This window comes from Hippocampus bargibanti, linkage group LG04 (genome assembly GCF_051943395.1).
Source record: "Hippocampus bargibanti isolate YZ-2025 linkage group LG04, ASM5194339v1, whole genome shotgun sequence".
NCBI classification, from domain to species: domain Eukaryota; kingdom Metazoa; phylum Chordata; class Actinopteri; order Syngnathiformes; family Syngnathidae; genus Hippocampus; species Hippocampus bargibanti.
This window is the reverse complement of record NC_142737.1, coordinates 811,688-837,344: the sequence shown is the minus strand read 5'-3', so window position 1 is coordinate 837,344 and position 25,657 is coordinate 811,688. Positions and strand designations below refer to the sequence as shown.

The 25,657-nt window shown below is 41.6% G+C and overlaps 5 protein-coding genes across 10 annotated transcripts; 3 read left to right on the top strand and 2 right to left on the bottom strand.

Moving 5' to 3' along the window:
• Window positions 1-573: 573 nt before the first annotated feature.
• Window positions 574-5,000, top strand: LOC148898626 (uncharacterized). Of its 2 annotated transcripts, none has more exons than XM_088993396.1 (4): window positions 574-836; window positions 1,989-2,222; window positions 2,303-2,398; window positions 3,253-5,000. In XM_088993396.1, exons 1-4 carry the CDS (start codon window positions 662-664, stop codon window positions 4,038-4,040), a joined length of 1,293 nt encoding a protein of 430 aa, XP_088849522.1. In that variant the 5' UTR covers window positions 574-661; the 3' UTR covers window positions 4,041-5,000. The 2 variants fall into 2 exon arrangements, with proteins under 2 accessions (XP_088849522.1, XP_088849523.1); XM_088993397.1 differs by having other exon boundaries at window positions 1,989-2,255; window positions 2,339-2,398.
• Window positions 5,001-5,236: 236 nt separating this feature from the next.
• On the bottom strand, window positions 5,237-9,059 carry nudt18 (nudix (nucleoside diphosphate linked moiety X)-type motif 18). Of its 2 annotated transcripts, XM_088993399.1 has the most exons (7): window positions 8,936-9,044; window positions 8,342-8,559; window positions 8,138-8,248; window positions 7,077-7,179; window positions 6,885-7,008; window positions 6,450-6,571; window positions 5,237-6,361 (listed from the first exon to the last, which is right to left on the bottom strand). In XM_088993399.1, exons 2-7 carry the CDS (start codon window positions 8,504-8,506, stop codon window positions 5,979-5,981), a joined length of 1,008 nt encoding a protein of 335 aa, XP_088849525.1. In that variant the 5' UTR covers window positions 8,507-8,559; window positions 8,936-9,044; the 3' UTR covers window positions 5,237-5,978. The 2 variants fall into 2 exon arrangements, with proteins under 2 accessions (XP_088849525.1, XP_088849524.1); XM_088993398.1 differs by having other exon boundaries at window positions 8,342-9,059.
• Window positions 9,060-9,291: 232 nt separating this feature from the next.
• sdhaf1 (succinate dehydrogenase complex assembly factor 1) lies at window positions 9,292-12,006 on the top strand. 4 transcript variants are annotated; one of them, XM_088993403.1, is made up of 2 exons: window positions 9,292-9,529; window positions 11,552-12,006. In XM_088993403.1, the coding sequence occupies exon 2, from the start codon at window positions 11,651-11,653 to the stop codon at window positions 11,888-11,890; it is 240 nt and encodes a 79-aa protein (XP_088849529.1). In that variant the 5' UTR covers window positions 9,292-9,529; window positions 11,552-11,650; the 3' UTR covers window positions 11,891-12,006. The 4 variants fall into 4 exon arrangements, with proteins under 4 accessions (XP_088849529.1, XP_088849526.1, XP_088849527.1 ...); XM_088993400.1 differs by having other exon boundaries at window positions 11,497-12,006; XM_088993401.1 differs by having other exon boundaries at window positions 11,470-12,006.
• Window positions 12,007-12,887: 881 nt separating this feature from the next.
• LOC148898623 (uncharacterized) lies at window positions 12,888-17,002 on the top strand. Its single transcript, XM_088993395.1, has 3 exons — window positions 12,888-13,045; window positions 14,763-14,894; window positions 15,695-17,002. The coding sequence occupies exons 1-3, from the start codon at window positions 12,998-13,000 to the stop codon at window positions 15,833-15,835; spliced, it is 321 nt and encodes a 106-aa protein (XP_088849521.1). The 5' UTR covers window positions 12,888-12,997; the 3' UTR covers window positions 15,836-17,002.
• A 1,110-nt stretch (window positions 17,003-18,112) lies between these two features.
• On the bottom strand, window positions 18,113-23,970 carry LOC148898622 (bile salt-activated lipase-like). Its single transcript, XM_088993394.1, has 12 exons — window positions 23,816-23,970; window positions 23,572-23,719; window positions 22,592-22,711; window positions 22,261-22,458; window positions 21,233-21,363; window positions 21,044-21,151; window positions 20,851-20,974; window positions 20,591-20,777; window positions 19,737-19,940; window positions 18,872-19,069; window positions 18,372-18,479; window positions 18,113-18,294 (listed from the first exon to the last, which is right to left on the bottom strand). The coding sequence occupies exons 1-12, from the start codon at window positions 23,876-23,878 to the stop codon at window positions 18,210-18,212; spliced, it is 1,674 nt and encodes a 557-aa protein (XP_088849520.1). The 5' UTR covers window positions 23,879-23,970; the 3' UTR covers window positions 18,113-18,209.
• Window positions 23,971-25,657: the final 1,687 nt, after the last annotated feature.

Here is a 25,657-nt window from a genome sequence, read left to right as displayed (position 1 = left end):
CGGGTTGAGTGAACGTTGGCGCGTGTGGCTGCCGCTGCGCTGTGACTGTTAAGTGTCCTTGAGAGCTTGGAAAGGTGCTTATAAAGGAAATGTATTATTATTATTATTATTATTATTATTATTATTATTATTATTATTATTATTATTGTGTCGGCACCAGGACCAGGCATCTCACCCAGCAGGTGCACGGGAGGGCGCGGGTTTATGTTACATATACAATGTATATGTATATGTCAAATACGTACATGTATAATATACATGTATTTGACTGCATTTTCTGTTTGAGAGAGATCCACTTTTTGCCGTTGGAATAAACACTTCTCCACATTCAGTCGTGTGTGCTCCTTCCTCAACGGCTACATTATTATTATTACTATTATTATTATTATTATTATTAGTAGTAGTAGTAGTAGTAGTAGTAGTAGTAGTAGTAGTAGTAGTAGTAGTAGTAGTAGTATTATATTATCGTAACCATTTCAAGATGGAGGACTTGCTACGAGCCAGTTTGGTTCCTCCACGTCATGTGACACCACCGAAGAAGAAGAAGGCGGAAGTTGGTCATCGCTTCAAAACAAACGCTGGGCCGACGACGAGTAGGAAGACGAAAACAAACAGGCAAGCAAATCAAAACTTGGGTGGGAGACAAAACCTCAACATCAAAATGTTGAAAGATTTGGTGAGGGAGCGAATGCTGGCGGCGGCCGACGAGATCGTGGAAATGTTTGAACGGACGATGGCCTCGTACGAGGAGCAACTTTGCCGAGCGAGAAACGAGATCGAGCGACACCGACAACTGGAAGCCGTTTACAAGCCTGCGGATGTGGCACAGCAATATGGTTTGTACGCATGTTGGATCGGCGTCACCCCAAATGTTTAAACGCATTAGCCCAACGGTTTGCTAGGCACCATAAAAAGCGCGTGTAAAATATCCTTTACCAGCTTTATCGGGCAGGTTTTTAAAAGACGTTTCCAGAAATATTCCCCCGTGAGGAACATGAAATCGATGTAAAGTGCAACAATATAGGTACGCTACAGTGAGCCATATTCCACCGCCATTGTGTCTGTCCAGTGAAGCGAGCGCACTCTGTACTCGTCGTCGTATATCATTGCATTTTTGTGAAGTACGTCGTGGTTTTTGGTGGGATTTTCCAAGCGATACAGTTTATGATGACGTATTTCACGTTTCCCCTCCATGCTGGTTCGTGAAATTTCCTAATAGGACAACGAGAAAAAAATGGATTAAAGTTTACGCTCTTTTTGCTAACACTGCGGTTTATAAAGGTGAGTAAGTTGTGTTTTTATAACTGATCGAAGTGGTAGAATCCATATTTTTCTCCATAACTGCCAAGTTACAAGCCAAACGAAGCATTAGCATATATATTTGTTAGACCTCGCAATTTTCTTTGCTAGTATTCAGTGACAGCCATTTTGGATTTCTTACAACGAAAAACGAGGGAAAAATGTATTGAAGTTTACGCTCTTTTTGCTAACACTATAGTTTATAAAGGTGAGTAGTATTTTTATAACTCATAGAAGTGGTAGAATATATATTTTTCTCCATAACTACTAAGTTCAAAGCAAAAAGAAGCATTAGGAGTGTCTGAAATAACACCTGCCCGGACGCCCGGGGCGTGCAACTTCTACGTCGGGCGTACAACCAGGTGGCCGACAACTTTTTCAAGAAAAAAAAAGACGAGATTTTTTTTTCTAATCAAATGTTTGCTTTATTCCGATTTCGAAATCTTCGTTCGGTTTGAAAATTTCGGGATTTCGGTTCGTTCGGCAATTTTTAATTTTCAGACACTGTTGCTGTACATAAATCGTCTTGACTTTGTTTACATTCACGTGATGGCGTGATGTCAACTCGGCTTTTTTGCTTTTTTTTCCATTTGTTTTCGTGTTGACTTAGAATGCATAAACTTTGCTCTTCGGAGGTCAAAAGGTCAAAATTGTGATTGACATGCTGTCGGAATGTGTTTGTGTGACAGAGAAACAAGAACCTCCAGAGCCCTTCCTCTTCTTCAAAAAGGAAAAGGAGGAAGAGGGGGCTAGCATCAGCATGTTTGACATGCCGACTGAAGGGGACAAAGAGGAAGCAACCGTTTGGTCGCAACTGGTTGCTTCCAGTCCATTTGGAGAAGCCCAAGTTGACAACCTGTCTGGGCTGCTCCCATACGACGACCACACGCAGCAACTTGTCAACAATCGGCCACCCTCTCAAGGTGAAGATAATCATCATCATCATAGTAGTAACGGTAACAATAACATTATTATTATTATTATTATTATTATTATTACCCAGACGATACTGACTGTGATCTAACCTGCGACACGGAAGATGACAGCAGTACCTCACATTTGGATCAAAGTGCGACCACTCGATGCAACGCCGATCAAGGTGAGTGCAACACGCGTTGTTGATGAGATTATGCGCCGTTTTTGTTTTGATTAACTCATTCGCTGCCAGACATGTGCAAAGAAATATATAAAACATAAAATATATAAGATAAAATAACATAAAATAAAATGTAAAATAAAATGCAAAATAAAATGTAAAATAAAACATAAAATTAAACATAAAATAAAAAATACAATATAAAAAATAAAATATATAAATAAATAATATATATGTATATAATATAATAATAATATATATATATAAATAAAATAAATAAAAATAAAAAATACAATATAAAATAAAACCTATGGGGCCGATACGACCAGTCAGACTTTAGTTCGCTGACGAAGCCTCTTGGATAGGAGGCGAAACGTCCGAAACCTTCACTTTTGTACAGATGACGGCTGAAGAAACCTTCTCATCGATGGACCACTCCTGTACGACTGAGAGCTTACACAGACGTATAAAATAAAACGTAAAATAAAACATAATATAAAATATCTTCTCCTTTCGGCTTTTCCCTTCGGGGGTCACACAACAAAATATATATAAAACATCAAATATGAAATATGACATAAAATAAATATATTGCGCTTGAACAACAGTTGAAGCTGGAACAAAGCGCTAACGTGGGAAAAAAAGGGGAAATGCTGCCCCCTTGTGGAAAAGAAAGAAACATGGCCAGAGGCCATGGTCAGCGCTTTATCGGCACCCGAGCATGAAAGAAAAAAAGCAAAACCCAAACAAAATCATGAATGGCTCTTTACATGTTATATTTTATGTTTTACATGAGTTAAAAAAAACAAAAATCCGCGAAGATGGCGGGTATGAAATATCCAGCGTTTGTTTTTCAGCTCCACGTCGTAAAAAGAGAAAACGCGGACCACACGAATGCCTCAGCAGTGACATGAGAGAGGCCCGAAATCGAGGCGAGGCCTACGTGAACACCAGAGGCGTCACCATCCCGGAGAAAAACCTGGTCCCGCTCCAACGCCACAAATGCCGCCACAAATGCAGCCAGAATGTCTCGGAAGAAGAACGCCAAACGATCTTCCGGAATTTCTGGTCCACGGGCAATTTTGACCTGCAAAACGCTTTCATCTGCGCTTCCGTCAAACTGATCAACATCCAGCGACAGCGAGCGCCGCCACGCCGAGGAGGAGCCGCGGCCGGCGGGCCTAAAATTCGCACCTACACGCGCAAATACAGCTTCAGCACCCTCCGCGGCGGCTACGTGGAAGTGTGCAAGACTTTTTTCCTCAGCACGCTGTGCGTTTCCAACGGGAGAGTTTATCGAGCGCTCCTGAAACAGGTGGAGAAAGGCCAGGATTTGCCTTCTGGCGGAAGCAAGCGGGACAATCGGAAGAGAATCAGCCGGGAGTCCGTACGGGCTATCAAACAACACATCTCCTCCTTCCCCAAGAACGAGAGCCAGCGCGGCGAGCGCCAACGGGACGGCAAATATTTCTGGTCGGGCTTGACCGTGGCGCAAATGCATCAGCTTTACAAACAACAATGCAGAGAGAACGGAAAAGAACCGGCGAAGGAATGGGTCTATCGCAAGATCTTTCTCACCGAGGTTCAACCTTCTTCCGGTGATGCTGGGACGGACTCCGCCAAGACAGAGCGGGACAAGATCTGAAGTTCCTGTTTTGGCGCTAGCTAGCTATTTGCTATCTAGCGAGCTATCTAGCTCCCTGACCGGCTATCTAGCTAGCTATCTATTGGCTATTTAGCTATATAGCTGGCGAGCTATCTAGCTATTAGCTATCTATTGGCTAGCTAGCTTTCTATCTATTTGAGTGACTTCCGGGTTGAGTCAACGCTGGCGCGCGTGGTAGCCGCTGCTCACCCACAGAAAAGCTTATCCTGTGACTGTAAAGTGACCTTGAGAGTTTTGAAAGGCGCTTAGAAATGACATGTATTATTATTATTATTATTAATATTATTAATATGATGATGATGATAAGCCATTTCATTTCTAAGCGCCTTTCAAAACTCTCAAGGACACTTTACAGTAACACTGGCCGGCTAGTTAGCTATCTGGCTGGCTATCTATAATAATAATAATAATAATAATAATAATAATAATACATTTCATTTGTAAGCGCCTTTCAAAACTCTCATGCAATATAGCTAGCTAGCTATTTGAGTAAGGAAACATATTGGCTATCTAGTTAGCTGGCTGTCTATTAGCTAGCTATCTAGCATTCTATTAGCTAGCTTTCTATCTTTTTGAGTTATTCCTGGTTGAGTGAACGCTGGCGCGTGTGGCGTGTTTCATTTTCAAAACTCTCATGCCACAAATGCGCTTTGGAAGTTGGCAAACGAGGGATGGAAAGCGAATAGCTGTACAGGTATTTGGAATATGCAAAAGCAACACCGGAAATGTCTCTCTAGTCAACTTTCTGTCCACTGAATACTTTGTAGCTTTTTTAGCTTTTTGTAGCGCGATTTGTCCAGAAGGGGACGGAAATAGTATGAGGCACAGGTAGTGACGCAGTATGGTGGGAGAAAATGGCGGCTTTTGGATCTACAGTCAAACCGACCAGGTAGTTATTCAAACGAAAACAAAACAATAAAAATGCTGATAAATGTTTAATATACACTTAATATTTGTAGCTTCTTTGGACCAGAACCAAATGTTCGCAGGCATATGTTTAGACTCTTCTGCCGTAGATTTGTCCAGCAGGGGCGGAAATAGTTTGAGACACAGGAAGTGACAGAATGGCGGGACAAAAGGGCGAAAATTCAAAATGGCGGCTCCTGGATCTACAGTCAAACCGACGAGGTAATTTACTTTTTTTTTATTTCAAACAAAATCTAAATTATAAAAACGCTGTTAAATATTTAATATACACTTAGCATTTGTAGCTTCTTTGGACCAGAACCAAATGTTCGCAGGCATATGTTTAGACTCTTCTGCCGTAGATTTGTCCAGCAGGGGCGGAAATAGTTTGAGACACAGGAAGTGACATTGGCGAGAAAAAAAATCAAAATGGTGGTTTGGATCGACAGTCAACCCGACAAGATGCTTTTCCTTTTTTACTGAAACGAAAAAAAAAACGCTGATAAACGTTGAATTTACACTGAAACAATGAAAACATTTGTAGCTTCTTTGTGCCCCAACCAAAACGTTCGCTGGGATATCCTTTGACTCTTGTCGCATGCAGTAGCAAGATTTGTCCAGTAAGGGGCAGCAATAGTATGAGACAGGAAGTGACTGGCGGGAGAAAAGGGTGCCAATTAAAAATGGCGGCTTTTGGATCCACAGTCAACTGGCGTTTTTCCTATTTTTATTCAAACTAAAAAATATTTGTAAAACGTATAAAAACCCTGGAAAACGTTTCATATACACGAGTGAAATCAAGTGTGGGGGGATTTTTTTTCCCGTTTGGGTGAAAAGGGTTTGCGAATCACAGTAACATCCGTAAACAATCTGTAGAACTGTTGCGTTGACCTGACTGTGTTACCTAAGTGTCGGTGGGACCAGAAGAGTCTGTTAAATCTGTTCATTGTAATTTTGTGTCGCAAAAGTACAACTGCACTCAAGAATGACAACTTGTACTAGTATCGACCCTCAGTAGAGGCTATGCATGGGTAGGATGCTGCCATTTTTGCTTATTTCCAGCAGTTTTTCCCTGACGTCAGGCGTGAGGACCCGGTGCCAGACGTAGCGCGGGTTCTCCACCGACGGCGGCTCCTGGGCTGGGGGCGGCGGCATCTCGGCGCCGTCCTCGTCACGCACCACACGGTCGGGCTGCAGGGCCACGAGCGCGTTGAAGCAGGCGCCGTCGGTCTTTCCGTGTTGCCGACCGTCGTGCTGCAGGCTAAACACGCCTAGCGTGTTGACGTTGTGTTCGTAGTATGTGGATGGCATGGCGTCCTGCGCCACCGTGTTGGCCGCCCACGTGACGGCGTGAGTCTTCAGGGCTGCCGCTACGGGGAGGTGTGGCCTGGGGGCTGACGGACACCGCGGGAAGATGGCCGAGTACTGTCAAAATCCATTGATCTGAACCAATCCCGGAAAGGCCGGAGACGCGGTGTCTACCTTTGACCACCAGGATCCAGACGTTATCGTCTGTGCTGAAGGTCAGCACCAGCCTCTGGACCACGTGGCGGCAGCTCATGTCCAACGGCAGTGTGATGGGATGCCAGGCGTCGTGGCGGTACCTGAATCCACCACAAACAAAACTCAAGACATCAGTGCATGACCACTTACTCTCAGAAAAAAAAGTTCAAGACTACCCTGAGTCAAATTCTTGTCCAAGACCGCTCTAATTTGGATAAGACAACGCGGACTAGTCAAAGACCATGTTGACTCAGAGACGAGTCCAGGGCCACTCTGACTTCAATCCGAGACCACTCTGACTTCAAGACAACTAGTCAGTACAAGGTCCAAGACCCTAAGACTCAGAGACAAGTCCGAAACCAGTACATCTCAGGAACACGTCCAAGACCACTTCTAAACAAAACAAGGTCTTACTTGAGCCCAAAGTCGATGAGACGCATGATGTCCCGGCCCCTCAGAGGCAAAGGGGACCGCCTGTCCCACCAGGCGGCCTGGAGGGAGTCCTGATCCGCCGCAGACAAAGTCTTGATGCTCCCTCCTGGAAGAACAGACAGTTAACTGGCTCAGCTACTGCGGTTTTGCGCTGCAACTCCGCGACCGCCCAACCTGTGATCTTGGCCAGGAAGATGAAGCGGATCCACTGAGGTCCCTGCTCTTGGATCAGCAGCAACGTGATTGGCTGGCACTCAAAGCCCGCCTCCTCCTTCACCTGTACGCAGACGTTAATGGGAAATTCAGCCCCTGGAGCTACAGCGATACCTCGGTTCGCGAACCCCTTGGCTTACAAACTCCATCCCGGGGCCCCTCTGATGACACTCAACAAAACGTGGCATTTTCGTGTTCGGATTCTGACCAATCTGAGTCATTCGAAGCAATTTTGCCTGACGGAGGATACAGTGATACCTCGGTTTACGAACCCCATGACTTACGAACTTTTCAGTTTACGAACGTTAAATTTATGAAAATTTTACCTTGGCATACAAACTATTTTTCAGGATACACACGGAGCTGCCACAATGAGTGGACGTTCTCCTAAAGGAAAATGGCAGCCGGCTTGTTTTGGGGGGAGTTAAACATGAAAGAGACAGGCAGACGACAGAGAGTGACAAAATGGATAGAAAACAGTGACATTTGGACTCGTTTCAACTTTGATGGTTCAAAGGCAGAGTGTAGACTGCAAAGTTAAAATTCCCATCAATCAGGCTCCACAAATGACCTGCGCAAGCCAAAGGATCATTCCTCAAGATGGTGAAAGAAGAAGGCTACGTTCCTCAAGTGTTTAATGCTGATGAAAGCGGCTACTCCATTCCATCAAGCCATCAACAACCATCACAAATATAAATAAAATGACTATTATACAGCACAGTTTATTTCTTTAATAATAATACCATAGCACATTTAGTATACATAAAATAAAATAAGGTATATTTTGTGTTTTAGTTTTAAGGCTTAGAAAGTAGAAAATGATGTTTTATGGGGACCTGGGAACGGATTATTTTCATTTTAATGGTTTCCTATGGGAAATTAATATTTGTGAAACACACTTTTCGCCTTACACACTCTGTCTGGGAACCAATTAAGTTCGTAAGCCTAGGTATCACTGTACATTGCTTTCGCTGCGTTAATTGTCTAATTGTCTTGGGACGGACGCCGGCGTTTTCACTCGCCTCTCTCATCAGCGCCTCCTGGAGGCTCTCGCCAACCTCCACCCTCCCCGCCGGCAGGTACCACTTTTTGTAACAGTCCTGCTTGGCCTCCTGGACCATCAAAACCTCCTCCTGACGCACACATACATCGAAGTAGTTAGGCAACAACAGGCAGTTCTGGATTCCCACAATGCATCTGGATGTATTTCGGCGGCGTTCGTTCACCGAGTCGTTGAAGACGACGGCACACACGATGTACGTGACGTTGTTCCTGAGCGTCGCCGGCTTGCTCTGCTCCAAGCCGACGTCGCACGTCGTCACCTCACACCCGAGTCCGCTCAGCAGACGCTCCACCTGCGCCTCCACCTGCTCCAGCGCCATCGCCTCCATGTGACCGGATCGCTGGCCTCTTATTGGCCCGACCTCCCACTTTCAAATCCCATCTCGAAAGCCACGTATTTAAAATTGCATTTTATTTTATTTATTGTATTCTATTTATAATTGTATTTTATTTATTATCGAAGCTATGCTTGTCTGTGATTGTAGTGTCCCTGAGAGCTTTGAAAGACGCTTGAAATAAAATATACTTAATTATTATTATTATTATTATTATTATTATTAAAAAAACGTTGCGTCATGGAACCGAAGTCAAGTTGAATTGTAGCGCAAGAAGAAACTAAAGCAAGTGATTTGTTTTTTTAATACTACGTCATCCATGTCCTACTTAGCAGCCTGCTATAACAATGTTGTTGACAAAGTGCACGTAAACGGTAAGCACACTAAAAAATCGTCAAATATTTTAAGATGAGCGTCATTTACCGAACGTAGACTGATAATCGATACTCGATACAGTATTCCAAATCAGAGACTTTCATCGATCTGGTTTTCGGCTTAAAATCATCTGCGGTGTTTTCACATATGCGATTGGGTGACGCCTCCGGATGTACATTTACTTTCACCTTGAGCTTTTATAAAAGAAACGTTTAGGTGTGCTCAAATCAGATTCGAAAACCACTATTCTTCTAAACGTCATAGAAATACAAGATCTTTATGTTATAAAATACTTGCTTTTCGCGCTTGTCCGCGTCTTTATTCAGCATTTGAGAATTCGAAGCAAATTTGATTTTATTTTGAAATTGAAATCAGCAGTACGCGTGCGCTTCTTCCTGGCGTTTCTGTCGTAACATGCTAGCATATCGGGGCTAGCATTGAGCTAATGACGTGAAGGTTAGCCGTCCTTTCGACGCCAATTCAATGACGTAAAACGATGAGTGGAAGTAAATCATTAGCCTGACGTCGACTTTGCTTCTTTCCTCAAGTATATATTTTTTTGTTTTCTTGAGGCGTTTTGTATTTTTTTTTTGTATGGCGAGAGGAGCGTGAGTGCAATTCCATCAAGTGAGAATGACTCAGGTAGGACGTGTGTCCATTAACTCATTTCAACGCTGCCACCAAAACATACACCCTTGTGCAAATTAATTGCACCATCCCGTGATCTGGACTGTTTGCTAGTTTAAATCATTCTAAAGCTTGTGAAAAGTTCAGAGCAATGTTTGTCACGATATGGATGGATTCTGTCTGATATATTTGACCAACCACATTCACTAATTACAGTCAAAGCTCGGTTTTCGAACATCTCGGTTCTCATCCCATTCGGTTTTCAACCAAAAATGTCTGTTTTTTTATGCCCCGGTATACAACCGAAATTTGGTTCTCAACTAAACCGAGTGCATCTGAATGCATCACTCGACTACCCTCCGCTTCCTTATACGTCACTTCCATAAATGTCACGTCTTCCTCATTGTGACTGATGCATTAATATTGTTGTTGTTTTATTTTTGCGAAAATGCTGACATATTTGGGTAAGATCTCCTGAATAGTATGAATTTAAAGCAAGCAGAGGATGGTTTGAAAAGTTAGTGTGCCCTGTGTTTTGTCCAAAGACAGCTCGGGATATGTGCCAACACGCCCCGTGGCAGAAAGCTAGAGAGATTTTTATGTACATGTTAAAAATTGGAGAAAATAAAAGTTTGTTTTGATAGAATTTTACACATGACCTGCTCTATTATGAAGTTTTTATCCGGTTTATGCAATGAAATTGTTAAAAAGTTGTTTTCTAGACTTTGAACGGATTAAGATTTTTTACATTGATTTTAATGGAAAGTGCTGTTTCGGTTTTTGAACAGGTTTCTGAAACGGATTATGGTCGAAAACCGAGCTATCACTATACTTGTTTGCCAGGCCTCTGATTGGATAATTAATGGATTACCATGTCCTAATCCCCTTTCCGTCGGGTATAAAAAGGTTTTTTTTTTTGTTTTACTAATCAGTTCTTCTTCATTGAGATGGATACAACAGCGCATATTTCTTTAAACAGAAGGACATTATTGCGATGGATTGCCCTGGCAATTCACCAGACGTGAACCCGATTGAGAATTTATGGTCAATAATCTGTGTGAGAAAGATTGCACAACAAAAAAGCCCTCAATTGTGCTATAATTAAAGGACAACCAAGTTGTGTCCATAATTTGTAAAATGGCTTCAAATGACTTCTACTGAGCGTAAAAAAAATAAAATTCCAGCGCATATAGCTACCTATATTTTACGTTTTAAAACTTGCGCTGAATATTCATGAAGTCTTGTTTTTGAGTTGGTGACGATGCCCTAAGTGACGTCACGGAAGGAACACCCCTGACCGAGAAAGTGACACACAATGCATTTTGGGTACTTTTTTTGTCTGACAACATCATGTTGATGGCGAAATTAGAAGGAAAACGACATAAATAACACAATGGTGAATCGTTGTGTGTCGCAGCCAATTGCGGTAACACGCATCAAGAAAGTGTAAGTTGACACAAATTGCCAGCAGACAAATCAGCCCATTTCCAACGCAGCGTGTGCGCCATCTTGTGCATTTTCTGGGCGCTACATTGGAGTCCAGACGGCTCGAATTGATACCGAAGGACTTCTTTAATCCATTGCAAACATTTATGCTTTCCTCTTCAGAACTATTTGAATCATATTCATAACTGGAAGAGTAACTAGAAAGCATCTTCTCCGAATTTGAACTCTTGATTCTGGAGCAAGGCAGTTTGTGAAGGAGTATCCTGGCGTGATGTCACGAACAAGGGGGCGGGACTTTCTGAATTTGCCCAGTTCCGAGCTCATTTTGTGGCAGTTTTGGGATACTAAGTAATTTTTATTATTATTTTGCATTTGACTAAAAATATCATCCTGCGTGTTTTGGCTACTTTAGATGCTATCAAACATTTTTCTGATGTCAGTTAGGAAACCAAAAAATGGTGTCGGCTGTCCATGAAATCTTCCTCCCTGCCTTCCTGCTTGTGAAATAGTTTTGTGCTTCCTGTCTCCCGGAAAAGCATCGCTCACCAGGATCGCTTACAGAGGAATTGTTCCCTGTGGATGCTTCGGCAGGTCTTGTCCGACGTTTCCGTGGCATCAGCGCCTGGTCGCCAGCCTGATTTGGGGGGAAGGCGCATTTAGCTTCCAGCGTCTTACGTCAACTTTTAGCGGATGGCGCGGCACAGCAAGCTACAAAAGCAGGTCCTGGCGCTGTACCGGCAGTTTCTCCGGGCCGGGCGGGACAAACCGGGATTCTTGCCCCGCATCCGAGACCAGTTCCGGGAGAACGCCAAGATCCAAAAAACGGACGTGATGCACATTGAATACTTGTACCGGCGAGCTCAGCGGCAGCTGGAGCAACTCAAGGACGTCAACACCAAACAGCTAGGAACTTTTAGCAAAGCTAAATAGCGCCGTTCTCCGCCATTTTATGACATGATGATGATGATGATTGTATGACTGCCAAAAACTCATTTGAAATGTGTGTTCATATTTCTTGGACAAATATATCAGTGTATCTAAAACCATGTCTGTGATTCTGATCCATGAACCCGCAACACAGGGACAGGAACCAGTTGATTCTAAATATATATCGACAGTGATACCTCAGCTTACAAACTTAATTGGTTCCCGGAAAATGTGTGTAAGGCGAAAAGTGTGTCTTCCAAACATTAGTTTCCCATAGGAAACTATTAAAATGAGAATAATCCGTTCCCAGGTCCCCATAAAAGATAATTTTCTATTAAATAAGCCTTAAAACTATACAAAATATACCTTATTTTATGTATAATAAATGTGCTATTGTATTATAATTAAAGAAATAAACTGTACAGTATAATAAAGTTGTTTTTTTTACCTTTGACCATTATGATACGCATACATGTATAGTGATACCTTGGCTTACGAACTTAATTGGTTCCCGGAAAATGTGTGTAAGGCGAAAAGTGTGTCTTCCAAACATTAGTTTCCCATTAGAAACCATTAAAATGAGAATAATCCGTTCCCAGGTCCCCATGAAACATAATTTTCTACTAAATAAGCCTTAAACTATTAGCTAGCTAACTATCTATTTGAGTTATTCCGGGTTGAGTGTGGGTGAGCCTCTGCTCACCCACAGTAAAATCCGATCCTGTGACTGTAAAGTGACCTTGAGAGTTTTGAAAGGCGCTTATAAATGAAATGTATTATTATTATTATTATTATTAAAGTGTCCTTGAGAGTTTTGAAAGGCGCTTAAAAATGAAATCTATTATTCTTATAATCCACTTCCGTATAAAATAATACAAAAAAATATACATTGAGAGACAGAGCAATTGGGGACATTTGTAGCAATGTGACGCCTCGGCCGCTTGGTGGCGGCAGCGGTTTCGATTACAGCCAACAAGCGCCAAGAAGACGAGAGCGAAGAAGAAGCTGGCCGAGCCGTAAATGTAAACAGAAGTCACTGTCGTAAATCGCCCTGAGGTTTTGTTGACAAAAAAAGGTCTCTAATTTGTTTTCGTGACTTCGTCGCTGAACATGTCGACGGGCGATGGACGAATGAGCAACATGGATTTATTTCAGCAGGTAAGCAAGCGGACGATGATGTTTTTCAGGGCAGAGTGCCAAACATTCCAATAACGTCATCAAATAACTGCTCCGGAAGATGTTTTGCTTGTCATTCGTCTGAATTTGTCACTCGCCCCGCATTTTGACATCATTTGATCCACGAGATAACGAAAAATAGTTTTCTGTTCAATTGAACTCCCGGTGTTGAATTTGGATGTTCCCCGTCTGTCCTCACACATTCCCTCTAAAAAAACACACACTAAAACAATAAACATCTCATTGTTGTAAATTAGCAATCGTCATTTTGATTCTGCTAAGGAAAAAAACGATAGCCACTTAAAGGACAACGGACACTATTTTTTTGTTTCCTGTTCGTTTTGTAATAGTTTAACTTGGCAATAGAGAAGAATTTCCAGGTACAAAAACACGCAAAAAAGCATCATCAAATTCGATTCAGGTCATGAATATATGCTCTGCATATTCATCAACATCCTAATTTAGGCACAATGCCCATCGATCCTATTTTGTATTTTCTTTGCCATGAAGTGATGACTGTATCATCAAGAACTGCTAGTCAAGTTGGAAATCTAGTGTTGCATGTGTACCTTTGAGGGGAGTGGCCTAAACAGTGGGCCAACTTGGTATTAGTGTTTGCTATTTATTAGCTAGCTAGCCATCTATTAGCTATTTACCTGGCTCTATAGCTGGCTACCTATCTAGCTATCTATTAGCTACCTAACTACCTAACTATTAGCTACATAGCTAGCTATCTATTTGCTACCTTGCTAGTTGTCTATTAGCTATCAATCTATCTATTAGCTAGCGAGCTATTTGAGTTATTCCGGGTTGAGTGAATGCTGGCGCGTGTGGCTGCCGCTGCTCATCCACAGAAAAACTTAATGTTGTGACTGTAAAGTGAGAGTTTTGAAAGACGCTTATTCATGAAATGTATTATTATTATTATTTTATTTATTTTATGATGATTATTATTATTATTATTGTGATGATTATTATTATATTTATTATTATTATTATTATTATTATTATATTATTATTATTAGTAGTAGTATTAGTATTATTATTATTCTAATTATTATTATTATTATTATTGCTATTATTGTTATTATTATTTTTTTATTATTGTTGTTGTTATTATTATTATTATAGTTATTATTGTTATTATTATTATAGTTATTATTATTATGATTATTATTACAGTTATTATTATTAGTAGTATTAGTAATATAGTTATTATTATTATTGCAATTATTGTTATTATTTTGTTATTATTGTTATTATTATTATTATTATTATAGTTATTATTATTATTGTTGTTATTATTATAGTTATTATTGTTGTTGTTATTATTATTATAGTTATTATTATTGTTGTTGTTGTTGTTATTATTTTTGTTATTGTTGTTATTCTATTTATATTATTATTATGATTATTATTATGATCATCATCATTATTATTATTATTATTATTATTATTATTATTATTATTATTATTATTATTATTATTTGCGAGTGTGGTCATTCGGTATTAGCGCGCCCCATTCAACAAATGCTCGCCTATCCATACCCAAGTAGCTCCATATCTTGCCTCCATTTTATTTGACTCTCGCAATATTTTGGCTGGCAACACAAAGCCATAAAAAAAGCAACAGCAACAACAAAAACCCCAACCTGTTTTATGTTCTGCCTGGTACGGACGGCGCTGGCATTTGTCGCAGGTGGCGCTGCTAAAATGGCTGAGCTCCAACAGCCAAGAGGATCGTGACCTGCTGACCTTGAGCACCCGCATCCGCGTCGCCCACCAACTTCTGGGCCGTGTCACGGGACAGTCCAGGGTAGACGCCTACAAGGTACGGCCGCCGATGGCTCTCTCCAGTGCGTCATGTGGTCTTTGTAGTTCAGTATTTTCCGGTGTATAAGGCGCACCCCCCAATGAATGGCGGATCGTCCGCTGCAGGCCACCGGCGGTACTGCGCCTCCATAGAAATGAGTGGGAAAATGGCCATGGCCATTCAAATGAATGGGGGAGCGCGCCCTCGGCGGCCAAAGGCGGTACTGCACGCCCTGGTAGCGCCTCCGTGGAAATGAATGGAAAAGTGGCCTGGCCATTGAAATGAATGGGGGAGAGCGTTCCTCTGGCGGCCAGAGGCGGTACTGCGCTCCACTCAATTTTTCGTGAGGGAGACCGCTCCTTGCGGTCAAAGGCGGTACTGCACTCCCTGGCAGCGCATTCATAGAAATGAATGGAAAAGTGGCCTGGCCATTCAAATGAATGGAAATGAGCAATGTTTTTCACAAGGACTTTGACGTTGTTTGTTTTTGGGTGTAATACATGAAAAATAATATTCATGAGACTGAAGCTCATAATATAGCTTGTCGTATTGTCGCTCATTTTTTTGTGGGGCTGCTATTTGGGGTTTAAAGTGTGAGAAGCTCAGATGTGGCTCAGTGCGTTTGCTTGGAGCTTGGTGATTTGGGAGGCAAATTGTTGCCTGAAAAGTTGCTTGATTTTAAAGTTGCTGGAATTTCTGTTGAATTAGTGTATATGTGTGTGTGTGTTGCTGTGTGTTGTGTGTGTGTGTGTGTGTGTGTGTGTGTGTGTGTGTGTGTGTGTGTGTGTGTGTGTGTGTGTGTGCACGCGTGACCTTAGATGGAGTGCATCCTGAACGTGGCTCAATTCGTGCGCGAGAATCCGCGTGCGACTCCGGCGACGGTCAACGCTCACGTGGAGAAAAGCGTGGCACTGTTCGCAGCTCGCGTGGCAGCGCTGGATGCCCAGCCACTTTTCTGATTTCACCTTTTAGTTTGAAAAGCTTTTTGAAAAAAAATGGTGGCTTTGCAGTGATTTGAATGTTTCACTTTTCTGATTTGATATTTTAGTTTGAAAAGCTTTTAAAAAAATTGTGGCTTTGCATTGATTTAAATGTTTCACATTTCTGATTTGATATTTTATTTTGAAAAGCCTTTTAAAACGTGGGTTCGCAGTGATTTAAGTTTTTCACTTTATTTAGAAAAAAATTGGTGGCTTTGCAGTGATTTAAATTTTTCACTTTTCTGATTTGATATTTTATTTTGAAAAGCTGTGCTTATTTTGGGTAGCTTTGCAGTGATTTGAATGTTTCACTTTTCTGATTTGATATTTTAGTTTGAAAAGCTTTTAAAAAAATTGTGGCTTTGCATTGATTTAAATGTTTCACATTTCTGATTTGATATTTTATTTTGAAAAGCCTTTTAAAACGTGGGTTCGCAGTGATTTAAGTTTTTCACTTTATTTAGAAAAAAAATGGTGGCTTTGCAGTGATTTAAATTTGTCACTTTTCTGATTTGATATTTTATTTTGAAAAGCTGTGCTTATTTTGGGTAGCTTTGCAGTGATTTTAATGTTTCACTTTGCTGATTTGACACTTTATTTTGAAAAGCTTTTTATATTTTTCCTGGCTCGACGGTGATTTGAATTTTTCACTTTTATGATTTGACACTTTATTTTGAAAAGCTTTTTTTTTTGGCCGGCTTCGCAGTGATTTAAATTGTTCACTTTTACGATTTGATACTTTATTTTGAAAATCTATATTGTTTTTTGGGGGGTGACTTCGCAGTGATTTAAATATTTCACTTTTCTGATTTGACTCTTTATTTTGAAAAACGTTTTTTTTTTTTTGCAGGCTTCGCAGTGGTCTAAATTTTTCACTTTTCTGATTTGACACTTTATTTTGAAAAGCTTTTTATTGTATTTTTTTAGCGGCATCGCAGTGATTTAAAATGTTCACTTTTCTGATTTGATACTTTATTTTGATTTCTTTTTCGGGTGGCTTTGCAGTGATTTTAATTGTTCACATTTCTGACTGATACTTTATTTTGAAAATCTTTTTTTTAGTGGCTTCGCAGTAATTTAATTTTTTTTTGGTCAAAATGTATAATTTGCAACATGCAAAAATATCAATAAAAATAGGCATACAAGGTCGACTTAAGTTTCATCTGTTCAAGGCGTAACCACGGGGGAAAAATCAAAACACAAGCAAAATGTCTTGTTAAGTGACCTTGAGAGTTTTGAAAGGCGCTTAAAAATGAAATGTATTATTATTATTATTATTATGTTATGTATTATTATTATTATTATTATTATTATTATTGTTGTTGTGTTAGCTCAGCAAATGGTGATTTTCACTGCGGTGATTGCGCAACATTCTAATCGTGCCCTTCCTCTTTTGGAAGCATCTGGGGATTTTTTTTGTTGTTGTTTTTCTAATTGTCTTTTGTCTTATGTCCCAATACAGTGATACCTTGGCTTACGAACTTAATTGGTTCCCAGACAGAGTGTGTAAGTCGAAAAGTGTGTATCCCAAAAAATAATTTCCCATAGGAAACCATTCAAATGAGAATAATCCGTTCGCAGGTCCATATCATTTTCTACTTTCTAATTTTCTAAGCCTTAAAACTACACAAAATAGACCTTATTTGATGTCTAATAAATGTGCTATGGTATTATAATTAAAGAAATGATGGCTTGTGCGGGTTATTTGTGGAGCCTGATATTAACCTTGCAGCCTACACTCTGCCTTTGAACTATCAAAGTTGAAACTAGTCCAAATATCACTGTTTTCTATCCATTTTCTCACTCTTTCTCTGCCGTCTGCCTGTCTCTTTAATGGTTAAACCACTTCCCTTCACTGCTGCGTTCTTGACGAATCACGTGGCTTTAACCGACGACTGGGGGCGGGGAATAGAGGACAAAAACAGTCGGCTGCCATTTTGTTGTTAGCAAAACGGGCTTGTTCACGAACGACACATCACTCATTGTGGCAGCTCCGTGTGTATCCCAAAAAATAGTTTGTATGCCAAGGTAAAATTTTCATCAATGTAACGTTCGTAAACTGAAAAGTTCGTAAGCCAAGGAGTTTGTAAACCGAGGTATCACTGTTGTTCAAGAGCTCTTTGTATAGCACCATTCATGCACACATGCACATAGTATCGTAAAGTACCGGCAGTATCAAAAGATAGTTGAAGTCGGCGTGCGGTCGATCTCCACGAAAACCGTCGGAGCTTCTTTTCCTGTTCAGAAGAGTAGTGACTCATTTAAGGCGGTTTATTGGATTGGATTGGATCATGTCGTTCACCGAAAACTAGCGACTCGGCGTCTCCTCGGCGTCTCCTCGGCCGCCTTCCCGTCACTCGCGTGGAGGCATCCGGGCCGACGGCAGGACGCTGTACGTCTCCGTCCAGTACTTGACGTAATTCTGCCTCAGGTCGTAACTGGAGAGACACAGCTAGCACGTTAGCGACTTCTGACGGGAAGCTAACCAGGAAGTCAACGGAGGACGGAGACCGACCCGACGGACGACTTGGTCATCTTGTGGTTGATGGTCATGAAGGGATGATGGTTTTTGCCGAAAGTGGGCCACGGGACCGGAACCTTACTGGATCCTTGACTGGGATCGCTGGACACCAGGGGGGCGGGGGGACACAAAGACATTAGGACATGAAGACACCCATCAGGACAGAGTCTCTGATGGGTTTTGTTTTTTTTTTGCATTCGGTCGGTGAACGCTGTGGCGTGTGGCTGCCGCTGCTCACCCACAGAAAAAAACTTATCCTGTGACTGTAAAGTGACCTTGAGAGTTTTGTCTATTAGTCTATTTGCTATCTATTAGCTATCTGGCTGGATAGCTAGCTATCTAGCTGGCTATCTATTAGTTATACGGCTACCTAGCTAGCTGTCTATCTATTAGCTATCTGTTAGGTAGCTAGCCTTCTATCTATTTGAGTTTTGAAAGGGGTTTATAAATGAAATGTATTCTTATTACTATTTCTGGGGACTCTTGAAGCGTACCCGGTCTTGGCGAAGTTGGTCCAGTATGCGATCATGTTCCGGGATAGGTCGCGATGTCGCGGGAAGTAGACGAGCGGCGTAGCGAAAGGTTTTCCGAAAAGGTACTGCAGGTCCTCGCTATGCTCCGCCTCCACCCATGCGGGGAAGCCCGGGATGCGAGTCTTCATATTGAACAAGTAGGAGAAGGTACGGGCTCCGCTGAGGGACAAAAGAGCCAAATCATTCGATGAAATTGTGGCTGCCGCTGCTCACCTGCAAGAAAAAAACTGAGCCTGTGACTGTAAAGTGACCTTGAGAGTTTTGAAAGGCTAGCTACATAGCTAGCTATTTATTTGCTATCTATCTATTCGCTACCAAACTAGCTAGCTGGCTACCTAGCTGGCTATCTATTCGCTATCTAACTACCGAGCTGGCTACCTAGCTAGCTATATATTTGCTATCTAATTAGCTAGCTGGCTATATAGCTTCCTATCTATTTGCTATCTATTCGCTATCTCACTATCTATCTAGCTATCTATTAGTTATCTATTAGCTACCTAGCTAATTTTCTATTTATTTGAGTTATTATTGAGAGTGAACGCTGGCGTGTGTGGCTGCCGCTGCTCACACACAAAAAAAACGTATCCTGTGACTGTAAAGTGACTTTGAGAGTTTTGAAAGGCTGGCTACCTAGCTGGCTATGTGGCTGGCTACCTAGCTAGCTATTTCTTTGCTATCTATTCGCTACCTAACTAGCTAGCTGGCTACCTAGCCAGCTATCCATTTGCTATCTATTATAATTCAACGAACTAGAACGAAGCGTGAGGCTAAACGAAGCTAGCTAGCAAAACCGAGACACATAATCAACGCTGGTTTCATTTGTGACCTGCTGTGGTTGGCGTGGAGCTGGAGCGCAATCTGGGTCGGTACCAGGAACAGGAAATCGGTCTCGATGTCCGCCACCGTCTTCTTCAGCGCCGCCGGATCCGGGTTTGAGCCCCAGTGGGCTGAGTACACGCTAAATGCGGAGCCCACGGCTGCCATTCCTTTTTCTTTGGTCAGGCCCATCAGGAGATCCCTCACGTCCTCCCTGACGGAAAACGACAAAAGTTTCATTTAACTCATTCACTGCCAGGCGATGTGCAGTTTATATAGCGCTTTAACAACAGCCGAAGCTGTAACAAAGCGCTTACATTAGCTATCTATTAGATAGCTAGCCTATCTATTTGAGTGACTTCCGGGTTGAGTGAACGCTGGCGCGTGTGGCTGCCGCTGCTCACCCACAGAAAAACTTATCCTGTGACTGAAAAGTGAGTTTTGAAAGGGTGGCTACCGAGCTAGCCATCTATTTGCTATCTATTTGCTATCTATTCGCTATCTAACTAGCTGGCTGGCTACCTAGCTAGCTATCTATTTGCTATCTAACTAGCTAGCTATATAGCTAGCTACCGAGCTGTTTATCTATTAGCTGGCTAGCCTTCTATCTATTTGAGTGACTTCCGGGTTGAGTGAACGCTGGTGCACGTGTGGCTGCCGCTGCTCACCCACAGAAAAACGTATCCTGTGACTGGAAAAGTGACCTTGAGAGTTTTGAAAGGCACTTAGAAATGAAATGTATTATTATGATTAACATGGACAAAAAGCAAATGCTGCCCCCTTGTGGAAGGTCAAAAAAAAACATTGCCAGAGGTCTGACCAGCACTTCATCGGCACCCAAGCACGAGCGGATGCGATCCTCACACGGTGGTGTTTGCCTTCTTCTTGTTGATGGAGGGCACGTCGACGCCGGCGAAAATGTGCCCGTCCATGGAGTTGACGCCGGCCATGTAGTCCACCTCGGCGGCGTTGTGGAAAAGTCGGGCGGGCTCGTCGGGCAGGAAGTCGCCGTCCACCACGGGGGCCAGTTCCAGGAGGTCCATGACCACCCCTACAAGAGACGATGACATTCGCGATACGCCTTGACCCCGCCCCCTTTGGCCACAAGCCACACCCCCTCCTACCATTGCCCAACATTTGCAAGATGTCAATTTTTCCCGCCATGGTGAGGCCCACCGGGTCCGACATCTTAAGGCAGGTCAACATCGTGTCCTCGTCGCTACGGTAACAGCCGACTTTACGGGCGATCTGCGGCAAACAGGAAGTGTGACGGGACGATGTCGGCAAAGAGGAAGCGCGTGAGAGGAATTGGCCTACCTTCTTGGTGAGTGCCATGGGTTCCCTCTGCAAGGCCCAAGGACTTAAGGCCACACCACCCTGACTGACGGCCCGCCGGAACAAGCCTTTACTGTACGGGGACAACATCTACACCCGCGCGCCACCGCATCCGCGCTCATTTAGCACTTAGCAGCTAACGTTAGCATCTCTCGGACAATGTTAAAAAACCTGGAAGGTGACGCTGGCGGCCCCCGCCGACTGTCCAAATATGGTGATGGTATCTGGGTTCCCTCCGAAGGCGGCGATGTTCCTTCGCACCCACGAAATGGCGGCGTGCTGGTCCCACAAGCCGTAGTTGCCTGTAAGGGCCATCAAGCGCACCCGCATATTCTTTGCGTGGCCGTTGGTGCGCAGCTGAAAAGGAGCATGTCCTAGCGACATCTTCATGCCGATACATTTTTCTTTGAACTCCGCTGCGAGTCATATATGCTTAGCTCCTACATGCTAGTTTTGCTATCGGACACAGTTGGTGTTTTTATTCAGCACTTCCTCCCTTAAAAAAAAAGACAATTGTATTTTTTTTATGTATTTTGTCCTATATTTTTCATATACAGGTATATATATATATATATATACAGTAAAGTCTCGTTATATCGATATCGGATATATCGATAGTCCCGGTTATATCGATATTTTTTCCGACTCCCTTGAATATCGATATAACGAGACTTTACTATATATATATATATATATATATATATATATATATATATATATATATATATATATATATATATATATATATATATATATATATATATATGTGTGTGTGTGTGTGTGTGTGTGTGTGTGTGTGTGTGTGTGTGTGTGTGTGTGTGTGTGTATGTATATTTATGTCTTATATGTATATGTACATGTTTTTTCAAATATTCTATTTTTTGAAATCTATATATTTTTACGTGTATATATAATGTGTGTAAAAAATATATACATATACTGTATGTATATTTTTTTAACCTTTCAATTTTTTAAAGATATTAGACATCTACATCAGTGTGTGTATGTGTTTTATATGTACATGTAGATGTTTAAAAAAAAAATAATATATATATATATAACAATTTTTTTTTTTTTATATTTATATCAAGATTTTTTTGACATTATATATATATAGATATTACTATGATATATTTCCTTTATGCCTCACTACAATGTCCAGCGTGTGAAATACTTGAGTGTGTTTGCGCTTAGCGCACCTGGCATGCGAGCGTCTCCGCTGCTGAGGAAGCCCAACGTTCCCACGCGGTAGTTGGCCGACACCACGATGACGTTGCCACGCTCGGCCATTTCCTTTCCGTCGTACAGCGAATCTCCCAGGATGGCCAAGTCGTTGGACGCCCCCAGCAGGAAGGCCCCGCCGAACAGGTACACCATGACGGGCAGGTTGGATGACACTGACGTGCACAAACGGGATCAATGACTCTTTTTTTTTCTTTTTGTGTGTGTGTGTGTGTGTGTGTGTGTGTGTGTTCAGAAACAACATCTGGCGAGGAGGTTTGACATCTGGCGTGACAAGCTCTCGCGTACGTTTGAGTCCCTGAGGCACGAAGATGTTGAGGTACAGACAATCCAAGCTGCCCCGAGTTTCGGTCTGCAACAGCGTCACCTGCAGGCAGCGTTCAGCGTACTTGGTGGCCTTCAGCACCCCTGTACACACACACACACATTCCTGTTTCAATGGATTTTGTGAGGTCCGGATAAGTCCAGATAAGGAGTGTGGACCCCCGTTGCTGATAAGTTTAGAGAAGAACTCGTCTTCCATTTGAACACTAAATGTCAGCCCATTTCCCACTTCAACATCTTTAAAAACAAATAAATAAAAAGTGGACTTGAAACTGAAATAACAGCAGGAGTGAGGTTTCTAAATGGCTACATTCAAAGTCCTCACCCCTGTAGTGAATTTGGTTTAAAAAAAAAACTCTCACACAGCAATCGACCATGTAATGGCACCACAGGGGGCCATTCCCGAAATTTTCAGGTGTTTTTTTCTTGCTTGGGTGCCGATAAAGCGCTGGTCAGACCTCTGTCCATGTTTTTTTTTTTTTTTCCTTCCACAAGGGAGTTATTTAGCCTCCGAGTTTCTATTCAACATTTTGAATGGATTTCGACCTACGACCATTTTGACTTACGACCATTTGGTCGGAACAGAACTCGGTCGTAAGTGGGATTTTATCTGTCTCTCAATATGTATGTACTGCATTGTATTTTGGACAGCCACCTTCATTTCAAGCTCATATAACTCCAGACCGATATAATTTAGGAATTAACTTTTTTTTTCTGATGAAAAACAAGAGTCCAATCTTTCTTACGCTGCATTGAATATTGATGTAGTCCTAAAACTCAATATTCTGTGGGTCCTGGATTTCGAGTGACAATGACAAAAACCCTGGCACTGGTGTGAACACATTTTGGTACATGTCTGGCAGTGAATGAGTTCAAGAAGATGAAGATGCGAAAAACAACATTTTTTTTCTTCTTCTGGTAAATGAAAGAATCCCGTTACCTACCATCCCATCCCGGATGCTGTTTGGGTTTTTCCCACAATCCGGGAGTATCGGCGAAAGGGATCCCCTTGAAAACGTCCACGGATGTGAACAGTCCGGTGCCTTTGTTGGTGCCCTGAACTTGACCACCCTCCGTCTGCACCACACCAAGCTGGACGAACGGACGCAGGAACGCAATCGCACCCGTCGTGAGACAGCCTAACATGAGCTCTAAAAGCATTTATGGATTTGCGAGCATTTTCCTAACCTTGGCAGATGACACCAAGGTGATCCAGACGCTCATCAGCGCCAACGTCGCCGTCATCGTCATTGTGGCCTTCGTAGTCGTCCTGTCACACGTCACCTCGGTGGCGGCCTTTTATAGTCGGGCAGCTTTTGCATCACGGCAGCAAGCGATGTGTGCGCTTATGTACTACGAGGGCATGTAGAAATTACGGCGGGACCTGACGGAATGCTTGCCAAAGACCTAGCTAACATGCTAACCTCCACTTGGTCAATACATATATATATATATTTTTTTTAATGTATTTAGTTGTTTCATTAAATTGTAATGTGTGTCGATATACACTATGTATTATATTTTAGGTGATATTATGATGACAAAATATGTAATATAAGCCTCAATTTATTATGGGCCATAAATTATTCGACATACTTCATATACAAAAACGTGAGAATGAGCGCAGATGCTAGCTAGTTATGTTTCATGTAGTTGTTTCATTCAATTGTAATGTGTGTCGATCTATACTATATTATATTTTCTATATTATGATGACAAAATATGTAATATAAGCACCAACTTATTATAGGCCATAAATTATTCGATATACTTCATATACAGAGACGTGAGAATGAGCGCAGATGTTAGCTTACGTAATCATGTACTAACAAGTTTTGGTCAATCATTACACACACACACACACACACTCACAAAGGTCTATTGGATGCATGTCAATATTGTTATCTCTATCATATTCGTTGGTGGAGTTAGTGAAAAACAAAACACTTATTTTTATTTTTTGCGACGATACCGCACTGTTCGGAGTCTTTCCACCTTGAAAGCTTTTTTTAAACGTCATGCGACCGTCCGACATGTTCGCTCATGTTTGTTTTATACTGTACGTACTTGAATCAAACAAGAGAAGCAACTTTTGTCCTACACAGCAGATTCGACACGGAAGATGTCACAATAAAATCTAAGCTTTGTTATCGCTGCATCATATTTGCCGGTGCAGTTAGTGAAAAAAACCACATTGGCCTTTATTTTTATTTTTTTTGCTACGGGTCCGCATAACAATGTTCTCACGTTTCCACGTTGAACACTTTATATGTCATGCCACCGTCCGACATATTCACTCATGTTTATTTTATACTTGAATCAAACGAGAGAAACAACTTTTGTCTTACACAGCAGATTCGACACTGACTTCATATTCACACCGAAGAAAAATCTGAGTTTTGTTATCTCTGCATTATGTTTGTTGGTGCAGTCAGTGAAAAAAACACTTTTGCTTTTATTTATTTTTTGCTACGCGACCGCATAACAATGTTCTCAGTCTTTCCGCGCTGAACGCTTTTTTTAAATGTCACGCTACCGTCCGACATGTTCACTAATGTTTATTTTATACTGTACTTGAATCGAACAAGAGAACAAGATAACTACACAGCAGATTCGACACTGACTTTAGATTGACCCTGCAGACGTCGCAATAAAATATGAGCTCATTCATCAAAATCAAATATTGAATTGTTGAATTTTCGGGTGACACCGATCACATATTTTTTTAATGGGAACATAAATGTGAACTTTTCACTGTCACAAAAGAGACGTTTAAGTAACGATCTAAAGTTGGTTTAGCCGATACTCGTTCAATAAAAAGTTTGTCTTGTTTCACTTTTAAAACACACACAAACTGGAAAATAGTCATCTTAAAATAAAAAAAAAAACTATGAAAGAATTAGATAATTTTACAGCTTTGTTGTCAAGTTCCAGAACAATTCAAGTTTCATTTTCACAGATCTATCGTCGTGTTTCATTTTTTTAAAGTACGAGTATAAGTTTTCCCAACTCTTCCCGTGCCGTGAACGT